General features: G+C 43.2%; 1 protein-coding gene across 3 annotated transcripts in view; it reads right to left on the reverse strand.

Annotated features, from left to right (window-relative positions):
- LOC137304143 (glutamine--fructose-6-phosphate aminotransferase [isomerizing] 1-like) overlaps window positions 1-14105 on the reverse strand; it is a 79558-nt gene extending 65453 nt beyond the window's left edge. For 2 of the 3 annotated variants that reach the window (XM_067972640.1, XM_067972639.1), the window contains exons 1-2: window positions 13962-14105; window positions 4530-4637 (exon numbers count right to left, since the gene is read on the reverse strand). In XM_067972640.1, the coding sequence (XP_067828741.1) occupies window positions 4530-4637; window positions 13962-13968 (115 nt within the window). In that variant the 5' untranslated portion in view covers window positions 13969-14105. Of the gene's footprint in view, window positions 1-4529; window positions 4638-13961 lie in introns of those variants that run through there. The other variant, XM_067972641.1, reaches the window with a different exon arrangement.
- Window positions 14106-15235: the final 1130 nt, after the last annotated feature.

The following is a 15235-nucleotide window of genomic DNA, read 5'->3' on the forward strand; positions in this document are numbered from 1 at the left end:
GCTATTTGAATCGACAGCCTGGTGTGCGTAAAAAAATAGAATCATAGAATCTTACAGCACAGGAGGCCATTCGGCCCATCATGCCTGTGCCGGCATTTTGAAAGAGCTATCCAATTAATCACACCCCCACCCCTACTCATTCCCCACAGCTCTGAAAAGTTTTCCTTGTCAAGTAATTATCCAATTCCCGTTTTGGAAGTTAATATTGACTCTGCTTCCACCACCCTTTCATGCAGCGCATTCCAGATCGTAACAACTCGTTGCGTAAAAATAAAATGTTTCCTCATCTCCCTCTCCCTCTCCCTCTCCCTCTCCCTCCCCCCCCCCCCCCACCCCACCCCGCCCCGCCCCGCCCCGCCCCTGCTCCATTTGCCAACAATAGGATTGAGAGAAGACAACTTTTATTTTCCCAACTCCTTCGTGTCAAATACGATAATTGGGAGACCCGGGAATTAGAGCGCTTTAATCCGGGCGTTTAGTGATAATCTTGCCGGGAATTCCTGCTCACGTGGAGGAGAAACACCAACCCAGACTGGTTGGGCCGAACATCCTGTTATACATTCTACAGGGCCAAGCTTAGCTGCACCCGTCGGGCGGGCAACAGGCGGGTTTGGGTCGGTTGCCCATTTTACACCCCGCCCGATTGTACCCTGCATTGAAGTCAAATTACTCCTTATGTAATTCTAGATTCAATCACAACACGAATGTCATGACGGAGCCTCGTATTAATGTTATCAAATTTTGATGGCTCATTAAGACCAAATTTGACTCTTTGAAGTTTCAATAAATACCTGTTAATGGCCCACAGGATCCAATTTTGAAATCAGCAGAAAGCTACACTGCCCTTTAACGCAATTCCATTTTCCATAGATTGAATTATATTCCACAGGCAAAGCAGTGTTTGAATACCGACAACATATTAAAGGACTTATGTCTGTGCCCCCGTCCTGCCTGCGTCGCACCCGCTCCGACCAAGCATCAGCTGGCGGTCCGACCGGAGAGGGTTCCAAAGGAACGTTCCTCTTTATGTTCGCGGGGCTGGGAGGAGCGGGAGTGCCTCACAAAACCGAGGCACTGCCATTCCGGGCCGCAGCCCTTCGTCCCAGTGCTAGTGAGGCCTGGCCACCACCCAACCCCACTTATCTGGCTGGCACTTTTTGATTAGGATTCCAATTGGCGATACATACTAGCGGCAGATTAAATAGAATTACATAGAATTTAACAGTGCAGAAACAGGCCATTCGGCCCAACTTGTCTATGCCGGTTTTTATACTCCACATAACCCTCCTCCCACCTTACTTCATCTAAACCTATCAACATGTCCTCCAGATTAATTCCTGAATCTACATCACCAAAATCATCACTATACTTCATCAGCTATTGTGTGCTGATGTTATCGAGTGTGACAGGCGGATGTCATCGAGCGTGACACGTTGTCCGTAAATGTCAACTGTCCATCGATGCTGGGACTGGAACCCATAATCTCGTACTCTTCAGGGTGGCAGTGGCACTGGGACAGTTCTGGGAACATTACTGTAACAGTGCAACTGGGGAAGCATCCAGTTATACTGTGAAGGAGCTCTGTCTGAGAGCATTTAAACACAGGCTGAGCACAATTTAGCAGCTTCTTGTACTCCTGTATTTTCAGCTGATTAAGAACAGCTAACTGGGTAATTGGCAATTCTCAATCATTAGAAAACAGTGGTGGTACAAGAGGCCAGTTGATTTAAAGCTTGCATTTATATAACGTCTTTCACCACCTCAGGTTGTCCCAAAGTGCTTCACCGCCAATGAATTGCTATTTGTTTTCAAAGTGTTAGCATTGTGTTAAGTAGGCAAACACTGGCCAATGAGCTGGCTGCAGCCAAACTGCAGCCGAAGCATCAAAAAACAATTGCAAGGTGAACCTCTAGCAGTCCAGTGGAAGTCTGGCAAGTCCCAGCAGTGTTACAAGCACATCCGAGGCCAGGAGAGGCACAAATCTGTTGTGGCACCAACCCCCAGAACACGCAGTATCATGGGATCTTGCAGGCCGTGTTGATAAAAGCACCTGGTGCTTTACTGCAGACTCAAAAAACAAATCCACCTGGAGTGACCCTATTCCTTTGATATAGGTGGCCCTCAGCAAAGTATTTTGATGGGTGTATCTCTGCATATACATGAGCTGCATGATTGCAAGTAAACAATGCATGCATGTACACTCAAAAGAGAGACGAGAGCAAGGACTTATCTTTTTTTTATGTCAGCCATGGCCACAGTGGGTAGCACTCTCACCTCTGAGTCAGAAAGTTGTGGGTTCAAGACCCACTCCAGAGGCTTGAGCACAAAATCTAGGCTGGCGCTCCAGTGCAGTACCGAGGGAACGCTGCAATGTTGGAGGTGGCGTCTTTCGGATGAGACGTTAAACCGAAGCCCCGTCTGTCCTCTCAGGTGGACGCAAAAGATCCCATGGCACTTTTCGAAGAAGAGCAGGGGAGGTCTTCTGGCCAATATTTATCCCTCAACCAACATCACTAAAACAGATTATCTGGTCATTATCATATTGCTGTTTGTGGGAGTGCAAATTGGCTGCTGCGTCTCCTAAATTGCAACAGTGACGGCACTTCAAAAGTGCTGCATTGGCTGAAAAATTCGTGAAAGGCACTATGTAAATGGATGTCTTTCTTTCTTTGTCTTTATGTCGTGCAGAAAGGATGTCAGGTAGGTGCTAGTCATCGGGTGGAAATTTAAGAGACAGGGAGGTTTCAAGTCAAAACATTAGACTATGCTATCTCCAAATCAGTTCCCAACAATGGAAACTATCTCAAGAGGTGGATATATGTGAAGAGAGAGAGGATTCAAGAGCATAGGACGCAGAGTTTATACTGGCAAGAAGAAAGTGAATTTCAGTTTGGGTATCACGTCTGATCGCCAGTATAAAGAGAGCAATAATCACCGTAATGATAGCTTTCAGATCCAGGCAGGGAAATATCACTGCACTGCCTCAAGATTGTGACACAAGCAGAAAGGAGGAGACTGTAACATGTACCAGTGTACTCAATGAGTCAAAGGCACTGGTGATTAGGAAAAGTTTTAGCTGCAGCGATAGATTACTTTTTTCTTCTTTATGTGCTAGATTGAAAAGTACACAGTGCCTTAATTTCACTGAAATTTATGTAGGCCGCACTCTAATTTCAAATCAGTGAAATTTTGCTTTCTTTTCAAAGCTTTGACTAAATGAGTGGGCAGTGCAGTTAATCACACTGTCCTGTCACCTGGAATCTGGACTTGAATCCAGCCCAGACTGACTGGATGAAAGTCTCTCACCTCCGCTGATTCCAAAAGTCCCACATAAAATGAGTTGGGAGAGGCTCAACTCTCTCCCTCCCCAACAGGGTCGCAACACGAAAATGTCCGTAATTTGGCACAAATGGGCAAACGTCACCCAGACAGGACAGGAAATGGCTGTGGCAGGAAATGGAAAAAAAAATAGTTGGTGCAGTTGGGAATGTTCTTCTGAGGCTGTGGGTTAAGCCACATCACAGAGTAAAGCTCCCTCTGTATAGCCCTAATATTTGGCCTGTGCTGTGCCTGACCTTAGGAGTCCTCAAAAACGAATATGTTCCACTCTACAGTGCTGACTTCTCCCAGCTTGCTGAATGTACAAATTTAAAGCAGGGAAAAATGCCTCCTCAATTTTATTTAAAGTAATAAAACTGAGGGTATATGTAGCAAATGATACTATTGCAGCAGTACTGACACCAATTAGACAGCCGAAGGTAAGTCCTACTCTTTAAATACTACCTTCTAAGAAAGCTACTTCTGCAAAAAAAAGGCACATTTTTCATCAAAGGCATCTGACAAGCCTTTTTCACTTGTTTGCAAATAAACAATGGAAGGACTTAAACGCCATTGAAATGTATCGTCACAATACTGGACCTCATTGTGACAACCATGATGAACAGGACTTCTTCCTCCCTAATTAGAAAAAAGTTTGCCAAACACTTTTACATAAATACAGTGTCCCTTTAAGACATATTTAATACTAACTCCCTAACTCATAAACCTTCCTCAGCAGAATGCTGCAGCTGGGTATATAACAGACAACAGTTTTACAAATGCAAAATCTGCAGTTGTCAGCCTCCGAGTCAGAAGATTGTGGGTTCAAGCCCCACTCTGGCAATTCAAGCGCACAGTCTAGGCTGTAGTACTGAGGGCATGCTGCACTGCTGGAGGCGCCGTCATTCAGACAAAACGTTAAACTGACGCCCCTGTCTGCCGACTCAGTTGGACTTAAAAAGTTCCATGGTACTACTTGAAGAAGAACAGGCTGTCCTGGCCAACATTATCCCTCAGCCAACATCACTAAAACAGATTAATCTCAAGGTTGTTTGTGGAATCTTGCTGTGCACAAATTAGCAGCCTGGTTTCCCTACAATACTTCACTGTGAAGCACTTTGGGATATCCCGAGGACATGAAAGGCGCTATACAAATGCAAGTTCCTTCTCTCTTTAATACAAGATCATTAGTCAATATAAAACCAACTTACCTGCAGAATCGTAACCTCTGTATTCAAGTCTCTGCAATCCCTTGAACAAGATTTCAATAATTTCTCTTCTGGTCTGGGGAACATGGTAGTTAAGGTAGGCAAAAATTCCTTGAAAATAAAAAGGATGACCTAGGTGTTACGTTTCAGGAATAATTTCATTTCAAAGATCTTGATGGATATACCTCATAAAACCATTATAATATTCTCTGTCTTACATATTGTGTGCAAACTTACTTCATGTAACACTGTTGATAATACTCTTGTTATTAAAATGGGTATCTGCTTGCTCAACTGTGAGCAATGCCACCGGCCAACTGCTAGAATACACATTATATTTCACACACACACACGTGCATAAAATAGAACGCAAATTTTCCAACTGGGGGCTACAATTTGCATTTAGGAGTGGATGCAATGAAAAACCCAGTGTTGCAGAAATGAGACCATACAACATTATTAATAAAACCCCGAGGATTATTTTTGCCCCCTAAAGCGAGATGCATTCCTACAGTGACCCACCCCAACAGAATCTGCACTCCATCAAACACTCGCTGACCATTCGTGCGTTTCTCCAGACAACCGCTGTAAACGTGTAAACAATAAGCAGAGGCAGTGGCCAAAAATAGGCTAACTGGTCATTCATCGCATTACTATTTGTGGGGACTTGCTCTGCAAATTGCCCGCCTCGTACAACTACATAAGACATTCCAAAGCACTGCTGCTAAGCTATATAATTGCAAGATTTTTTTTCTCAAGTTGCTAACGATCCCATGGACCCCATTTACTGGAAACATTAAGCATTCTAACCCTACTGCACTATCCTTTCTCCCTACACTACTGTCCTTCAGCAAGGTCTGCCCAAATAATTTATTTCATGCATCCGCATACACTACTTGTATTTGTTCATTTTTTTTTAAATGTACCAAAATTCTAAACTCTAGATACTAAAAATTTTGTGCAGGGCCTGTGGTGTGCTGCTTGTCCACAAACTTTACAATTTTTGTTATGCTTTTCCGTCAACATTTACCATTGTAAATTAATGTCAACATTTCCCATTCAATTTTGCTATGTCAACTGTCACGATGCAGTTGCAGCCCTTACCACTAGGTGGCTCTGTGAAGCAAGTTACCAAAGCCTCTTCCTAACTCCATTGCTATCTTAAATATTTTTTTAAATTATCAACTCATTGCGGGCAGCACCACAGGTAATTTCCTAATACTTTTAAAAAGATGTCTCCTTTTATCAAAGTACGGTTTGCAGTTTTACTTTAATGTAGCAACTGGTTACTAAGTATAAAAGAAAGATACTGAAATATTAAAAAGTTTCTATGTTAAACTTTGAGCTGACGTTGGATGTTTACTGTTCAGGATTTAGAGGTGATCACTAATGACGACATCACGTTTTGGAGTAATGCTGATGCTATCTCCAATCAACCCTGGAAGTTTAGTAGGTTTAAGCAGTGGGCAGCTGAGTCGTATGGATCACAAAGGTCTGAGGGTCAATCTCACGGGTTGGTACTGAGCTAGCTGATCTCAGTCCGAGAGGCAGTCGGAAAGGCACCCAACTCGCACTCCCCTAACATTAACAATTAATCAGCTGCTGAGCACAGAACACAAAGAGCGGAACCAGGGATCAACAATGTAACTCTACCATTGACGGGCAGGAAAAGACCTGCTGGTCCATCAAGCCTGCCCCACACTCATGATGGCTGGAACATCATGGATTGGCACTTCCTATGTCCCACCCCCACCCCCACAGCCATGTAATCTCCTGGGAGAGGCAAAAAGAGAGAAAAATTCGTGGTTCTCGAAAGTACTCTGGAAAATTCCTTTATGACCCCCTCAGGCAATCGTTACCAGTTCAGAAGACTACATGGACCAAGTGTTATCTACGATGCAATCTCTAACCCAGTCAAGAACCAGTCTAGCTCCCTCTTGAAGGCATGCAGAGAGTCAGCACTCACCACACCAGCCAACAATGCATTCCAGAGGCTCACTGCTCTCTGGGAAAAGAAGAACCACCTAATATCCAGTCTATTCCTAGTCTTGCATGGTTTAAATGCATGTCCCGTGGTCCTCCTCAATCTTTCAAACTGGAACAATTTATCAATAGGCATGCTATCCAGCCCTTTCATTATTTTATAAACCTCTATCAGGTCACCTCTTAGACTACGCGGCTCTAAAGTAAATAGATCCAGCTCCTTAAGCCTATCTGAGTAATTGAAGTTCTTTTAAGTTAGGAATCGCTCTCCTCTGAATCTTTTCCAAGGCCACTGTGAGGGGACCAAAATTGGGCACAGTACTCCAGATGCGGTCTAACCAGTGACCTGTATAATGACAGAATGGTGTCCTTTGATTTGTACTGAATAGTTCTAATAATACAACCCAATACCCTGTTAGCTTTAGCTACAGCTTCTCTGCATTGGTCATGAACCTTCAGTGATCTGTGCACAATAACACCTGGATCTTTTTCTCTCAACCTCTTTCAGCATTATTCCCTGTAAATGATGTGTACTTTGTATTGGTCTTGCTGCCAACACCGCTGTCCAGGTCATTAATAAAAACAGTGAACAGTAGCAGGCCTAGGACCAATCCCAGGGGGACACCACTAGTAACGTGCCTCCTGGCTGAACCACATCCATTAACGACAACGTTTTGTCTGTGGGATTGGAGCCAATTCCTAATCCAGCATATCAAATTTCCACTGATACCACAAGATTCTATTTTCTGAAGTAACCTATTGTGAGGTACCTTATCAAAAGCTTTCTGAAAGTCCAGGTAGACAATGTCTACCAGATTTCCCTCATCCACTACCATAGTGAATTCTTCAAAAAATTCAGTCAAGTTTGTAAGACATCACCTTTTCAGAAGCTGTGCTGAACATAGGAACATGAGTAGACCATTTAGCCTCTCATGCCTTTCCCGCCATTCAATGAGATCATGGCTTATCTGTGACCTAACTCCATATACTCACCTTAGCCCCATATCACTTGATTGCTTTGGTTAACAAAAATCTATCAATCTCAGATTTAAAATTAACAATTGAGCTAGCATCAACTGCTGTTTGTGGAAGAGAGTTCCAAACTTCTACCACCCTTTGCATGTAGAAGTGTTTCCTAACTTCACTCCTGGAAGTCCTGGCTCTAATATTTAGGCTATGTCCCCTAGTCCTAAACTCCCCAACCAGCAGAAATAGTTTTTCTCTATCTACCCTATCAGTTCTCCTTAATATCTTGAAAACTTTGATAAATCACCCCTTAACCTTCTAAATTCCAGGAAATACAACCCTAGTTTGTGTAATCTCTCCTCGTAATTTAACCCTTGGAGTCCAGCTGTCATTCTTGTAAATCTACATTGCACTCCCTCCAAGGCCAATATATCCTTCCTAAAGTGCGGTGCCCAGAACTGAACACAGTACTCTGGTCTAACCAGAGCTTTATATAGCTGCAGCATAACTTCTATCCCCTTATATTCTACTCCTCTAGATATAAAGGCCAGCATTCCATTAGCCTTTTTAATTATTTTCCCTGTACCTGTCCCTGTCATTTTAATGATGATCTATGTACATGGACTCTAAGTCTCTTTGGACCTCCACTGTTTCGAGATTTTCCCCATTTAGAAAGTATCTGATCTATCCTTTACAGGTCCAAAATGGATGACCTCACCCCTGCCTACAATGAAATCCATTTGCCACAGTTTTGCCCATTCAGTTAATCTATTAATATCTTTCTATAATTTTATGCATCCATTTACATTGCTTACAATGCTGCCTATCTTTGTGTCATTGGCAAACTTGGATATGTGGCTCTCTATCCTGACATCTAAGTCATTAATAAATACAGTGAATAGTTGAGGCCCCAACACAGATCCCTGTGGGACACCACTAGTCACATCCTGCCATTATGAGTATCTGCCCATTATCCCTACTCTCTGTCTCCTGCCGCTCAGCCAATTTCCTAACCAGGTCAATAATTTGCCCTCAATTCCATGAGCTTCAACTTTAGCTAACAGTCTTTTATGAGGGACTTTATCGAATGCCTTCTGGAAGTCCATATAAACAACATCCATAGGCATTCCCCTGTCCACTACTTTAGTCACCTCTTCAAAAAAATTCAATCAGGTTCGTCAGGCATGACCTACCCTTTACAAATCCATGCTGGCTCTCTCTAATCAGCTGAAAATATTCAAGGTGTTCAGTCACTCAATCCTTAATTAAAGACTCTAGTAATTCCCGACAACAGTTGTCAGGCTAACTGGTTTATAATTCCCTGGTTTCCCTCTCTCACCTTTCTTAAATAGCAGAGTGACATGTGCAATTTTCCAATCTAAAGGAATGGTTCCTGAATCAAGAGAACTTTGGGAGATTATAGTTAGGGCTTCTGCAATGTTCTCACCTATTTCCTTTAAAACCCTGGGATGGAAACCATCTGGTCCTGGGGACGTGTCAGCCTTTAGTGCCATTATTTTCTTCATTACCGTTAATTTGCTTACGTTAATTAGGGTGAGTCCCATCCCCGATTCAAAATTAGTTTCCTTGGGGTATCCAGCATGCTATCTTCTTCCTCTACTGTAAATGCGGACGCAAAACAATTATTTAACATGTCCGCCATTTCCTTATTTTCATTTACAATATCACCATTATCAGTTTTTAAGGGGCCCACATTGCTCTTGACCACCCTCTTTTTCCTAATGTAATTGTAAAAGTTGTGTGTGTTGATTTTAATATCCCTTGCAAGTTCCTTTTCATACTTCCTTTTTGTAGTTCCTACTATCTGTTTTGTCACCCTTTGCATCTCTCCCAGTTGCCAGGATCTGTGCTATTTTTTGCATTTTTGTATGCTTTTTCTCTTAATTTTATATTGTCCCTTATCTCTTTTGTTGTCCATGGCTTTTTTTTTGGCAAGTAGAGCTCTTGCCACTTAGGGCTATAAACTGGTTCTGTATCATGTTAAGATATTTTTTGAACACCTCCCACTGATCTTCTGTCATTTTACCCATTAACAGATTTGCCCAGTTTACTGTGGACAGTCTCTGGCTCATCCTGTTGACGTCGGCCGAACCTAAATTTAGGATCTTAGTAGCTGTTACGGGTTTGTCCTTTTCAAACATAACGTTGAACTCGATCATATTATGACCGCTATTAGATAAATGTTCACGCACCTTTAGGCTGTTAACTAAATCTGGCTCATTATTCATTATTAAATGTAATCTGGACATAATGTTGCAGAAAGCTATCCTGAACACACTCAAGAAACTTATTACCTTTCTGACATGACCTCGTCTGCTTATTCCAATGTATATGAAAGTTAAAATCCCCCACTAAAACCGCTCTGCCTTTGCTACATGCTTATCTAATCCCTGTATTTATATATTCTGCCACTTAACAGCTGCTACCAGGAGGCCTATACACAACTCCCACTAGAGTCTTAAATCCTTATTTGGGCCAAACACCCTAACCTGTCCTTCTGCTCTAATGTTTTTCTTACACATTTCTTATTTCCCTCTGCTGATTTAATTACTTTGCATCTTTCATTTTTCCCTTTACCTGTAGTGCCTAGAGCATAATTGCTGATTATTACTCTACTCTCTTCCTTTGCGTTTGTTTTAGACTTATTACACATACTACAATCCCTACTGCCACTTCCCTCAAGACCCTAGGATGGCTTCCATCCTAGGGTCTTGAGGGAAGTGGCAGTAGGGATTGTGGATGCTTTGGTGATAGTTTTCCAAAATTCCCTGGACTCAGGAGAGGTCCCGGCAGATTGGAAAACTGCTAATGTAACACCGTTATTTAAAAAGGGTAGTAGGCAGAAGGCTGGAAATTATAGGCCAGTTAGCTTAACATCTGTGGTGGGTAAAATTTTGGAGTCTATTATTAAGGAGACAGTAACGGAACATTTAGATAAGCATAATTTAATAGGACAAAGTCAGCATGGCTTCATGAAGGGGAAGTCATGTCTGACAAATTTGCTTGAGTTCTTCGAGGATATAACGTATAGGGTGGATAAAGGGGAACCAGTGGACGTAGTGTATTTAGACTTCCAGAAGGCATTCGACAAGGTGCCACATAAAAGATTATTACTTAAGATAAAAAATCACAGGATTGGGGGTAATATTCTGGCATGGGTGGAGGATTGGTTATCAAACAGGAAGCAGAGAGTTGGGATAAATGGTTCATTTTCGGACTGGCAACCAGTAACCAGTGGTGTTCCACAGGGGTCGGTGCTGGGTCCCCAACTCTTTACAATCTATATTAACGATTTGGAGGAGGGGACCGAGTGCAACATATCAAAATTTGCAGATGATACAAAGATGGGAGGGAAAGTAGAGAGTGAGGAGGACATAAAAAACCTGCAAGGGGATATAGACAGGCTGGGTGAGTGGGCGGAGATTTGGCAGATGCAATATAATATTGGAAAATGTGAGGTTATGCACTTTGGCAGGAAAAATCAGAGAGCAAGTTATTTTCTTAATGGCGAGAGACTGGAAAGTACTGCAGTACAAAGGGATCTGGGGGTCCTAGTGCAAGAAAATCAAAAAGTTGGTATGCAGGTGCAGCAGGTGATCAAGAAAGCCAACGGAATGTTGGCTTTTATTGCTAGGGGGATAGAATATAAAAACAAGGAGGTATTGCTGCAGTTATATAAGGTATTGGTGAGACCGCACCTGGAATACTGCATACAGTTTTGGTCTCCATACTTAAGAAAAGACATACTTGCTCTCGAGGCAGTACAAAGAAGGTTCACTCGGTTAATCCCGGGGATGAGGGGGCGGACATATGAGGAGAGGTTGAGTAGATTGGGACTCTACTCATTGGAGTTCAGAAGAATGAGAGGCGATCTTATTGAAACATATAAGATTGTGAAGGGTCTTGATCGGGTGGATGCAGTCAGGATGTTCCCAAAGATGGGTGAAACTAGAACTAGGGGGCATAATCTTAGAATAAGGGGCTGCTCTTTCAAAACTGAGATGAGGAGAAACTTCTTCACTCAGAGGGTGGTAGGTCTGTGGAATATGCTGCCCCAGGAAGCTGTGGAAGCTACATCATTAGATAAATTTAAAACAGAAATAGACAGTTTCCTAGAAGTAAAGGGAATTAGGGGTTATGGGGAGCGGGCAGGAAATTGGACATGAAGCTGAGTTCGGATCGGTCAATGCCCTGTGGGTGGCGGAGAGGGCCCAGGGGCTATGTGGCCGGGTCCTGCTCCGACTTCTTGTGTTCTTTAGATTTGTGGTTGGGATCAGATCAGCCATGATCTTATTGAATGGCGGAGCAGGCTCGAGGGGCCGATTGGCCTACTCCTGCTCCAATTTCTTATGTTCTTATGTTCTTATGTACATTTTCCACCTGACATCACCCCCCCTCCATTTAATAGTTTAAAGTCCTTGTGACCACCCTATTTATTCTTTCCACAGACCTTGGTCCCAGCCTGTCCCAATGGTACAGTACATTCCTGTCCCAGTACTGGTGCCAGTGTCCCATGAAATGGAACCCCTCTTTCCCACACCACTCCTTCAGCCACGTGTTCGCCTCCCTAATCTGCTTATCCCTACACCAATTTGCAGGTAGCTCAGGTAATAATCCAGAGATTATAACCCTTGTGGTCCTGTGTTTTTAATTTAGCTCCTAGCACTCTCTGAACAAGACCCCTTGCCTACTCTTTCCTATGTTATTGGTCCAAACATGGACCATAACAACTGGATCCTCCCCCTCACTCTCCAATATCCTTTCAAGCCGTTTCAAGATGTCCCTCATCCTGGCACCAGGTAGGCAACATACCATGTAGGACTCTTGATCCTGCTTACAAAGGATGCTATCTGTCCCCCTAATTATTGAATCCCCAAAAGCTACCACACCACGCTCCTCCTCCTCCCCCTCCCCCTTTGGACAGCCTCCTGCTCCAGGACGTCGTCGTCAGCATTCTGGCTGTCCTTCCGACTGTCTTTATCCTTATCCTCACAGGTAGCAAGTACATTGTACCCCTGTTGGATAGGATCAGTTTCTGCGGATCCTCATTATCTCACCTGGGTTCTCCTTACTCCGTCCACTATCGGAGTAAGGAGAACCCAGGTCTGAAGCGAACTATCCAGATATTCCTCTCCCCCCGACCACCCTCTCAAGTACTGGAGTATTTCTAACGGCCCCTTCTCTTTCCCAGTGATCATTAAGGCCATTTCTTGTATTCCAGAAGTATCAGAAATGACTATATGCAATACAGCTATGCCTTAATACATGTTAAAATCTTCAACTACAGATAGCCACTTACAATTTGTAGAATTGATTATAGGCTGGCTCGATAGATTTTTGTTAGGTAAGGGTATCAAGGGATATGGATCTAAGGCGGTAAATGAAGTTGAGGTTAAGATCAGCCATGATCTAATTGATCACACTATATATTCCTTCTTTAAGTATGAAAATTGAAGTTTCAAGCCATCTAACTATTCATGCAGATCAGGCAACTTGTAATCGTGGCAGCTTTTCAATTTTAATATCACTTATACTGAGACCATAAAAATGCATTCAAAGAAACAGAAAATACAGTTCAGGTATCAGTGAGGATAAATTTTAAAAACAACCGCTCAAAAAAGGCAATAGGACACCAGAAAAATGACTGTTTCCTGCTGCACCTGAAAATCTGGTCGTAATTTGAAGAAAGCCTCTGAACAATCGCAATTGCAGGAAACTTGTAGATGAGGCTCTCTAACTTGGGCATGGGGCCAGTTTTCTGGGCAGAAATTTGTTCGGGCAGAGGGATCGATTGATGATCGAGGAGGTTTGGGCGTATTGTACCCATGCAAATTCTGCAACATTTTAGGTTGCATATTTGATTTGTACCCCAGTTATGTGTGTCTCTGGGCACCAATTCAAAACCCCTTACATCAGAAACCATTTGGAGTTATTTTCCTTATCCAAACTTTGCTGGTATGACCATCATCGAAAATAAGTCACTCCTCTCCCAAATGTATTAAGATTTTTTGTTGCCATATGGAAAGTCTGGGCACACAGTGACTAATTTTCAAATTTAAAAACGAAACTACATTTTGATGCACTTGTACAGTTTTCCATCGTCCACCTCCGCCTAGCACAGTTTTCAAAATCTATAGTGCCAGAAGAAAACAAATTCGGCACTCCCATTTAAGAAATTAAAGCAGGCCTGAGTATGGGGGGGGGGGGGGGGGAAGTCAGGATTTAACTAAAAGCAACTTCACCATAACTTGCATTAACTCTAACACGAACAGAAACGGATGAACACCACCTTATGGCACCCCCCAAAAAAAATGAACTGAAAAAAAAGGCTGCAAGCGGTTTTATGCCCTTGGAAAGGACAGGCTTTGTCTCCCTTTACCCAGGGGCAGCTTGTGTTAAAGGAGAAGCCGAGGCCACTTTTAAGAGGAAGCCGCGGTGTCTTCCCCCTCCCCAGCTGACTCTTACCGCACATTCTTTTTTTCGAACGTTCAGACTCCTTTGTCACCGCTGTTGCTGCGCGACCTCTCGTAACTTTCTGTCACAACATTCTACGTGCGGAAGATTTCCCCCCTCACGTCACAGCGGCCGCTCCACCTTCATCAGGCGCGCCCGGTGACGATGGATGAGTTGCTGTGGGCCTGGCCTGGCCTGGCCTCTGCTTGCACAGATGGCGTGCTATAATCTGCATTGTTGCCTTCTCTCTCTTTCTGTCGCATGTCAAGATTTACTGAATCTATTTGTTCTACATGTGGTTGTTTTGCTGTTGTCATATTCTCCTTGAAATGGCTCAAAGTTTCAACGAGTTTCCATCCGTTCTCCCTTATTTCCTAAAAAAAAATAACAAAAGGGAGCTGACCTAATAATAGGGGGATGCTACCTCAATATTTAGTGGGCAAATGCATCAGCTAGTACTGGCCGAGCAGACGACTAACCAGCCTTGCTCAGTGTGGAGGCTGTTTATTTTGATTAAGGGCTCAAAAAAAAGGGATCAGATTTTAAAATTTAGGATTAAACACTGCTGCTCTTTCTGGAAGAAAATGGGATAGTGGAATGTTGTGAGAAAGGGGTTCAGATCAGGAAAGGGTCCAGAAATGTCCAACTGGGCAGTGATTCAAGTACAACAGTCGTACAGAAGCCCACCAAAGGCAAGTGTCTTCTTGATTCCTAATCATGGGCAGTACATCAAATAACAGCGCAATAGAGGGACCAGCATCCTGCTTTGTACAGCACAGCAACTCGCTAAGGCTTCTTCGACAGCACCTCCCAAACCCGCGACCTCTACCACCTAGAAGGACAAGGGCAGCAGACGTATGGGAACACCATCACCTGCACGATCCCCTCCAAGTCACACACCGTCCTGACTTGGAAATATATCGCCGTTCCTTCATCGTTTCTGGGTCAAAATCCTGGAACTCTCTTCCTAACAGCACTGTGAGAGAACCTTCACCACACAGAAGGCGGCTCACCACCACCTTCTCAAGGGCAATTAGGGATGGGCAATAAATGCTGGCCTTGCCAGTGACACCCACATCCCATGAATAAATTTAAAAAATTACTCACTTTACCATTAGCCAAGATTTTTTTTAAATCCCCAAATTATGCTTAATTAGCTTTGCCTTGCTTGCTGATTTTTGACCATTTAAAAATATTTTTGTCATTAATATGTCATTTCAGAAAGACAGGCAGAATGGAAAAGGAGGGATGGTAGCTCTGATAATAAAGGATGACATAAGGACAAT

This window comes from Heptranchias perlo, chromosome 36 (assembly GCF_035084215.1).
Source record: "Heptranchias perlo isolate sHepPer1 chromosome 36, sHepPer1.hap1, whole genome shotgun sequence".
Lineage (NCBI taxonomy): Eukaryota > Metazoa > Chordata > Chondrichthyes > Hexanchiformes > Hexanchidae > Heptranchias > Heptranchias perlo.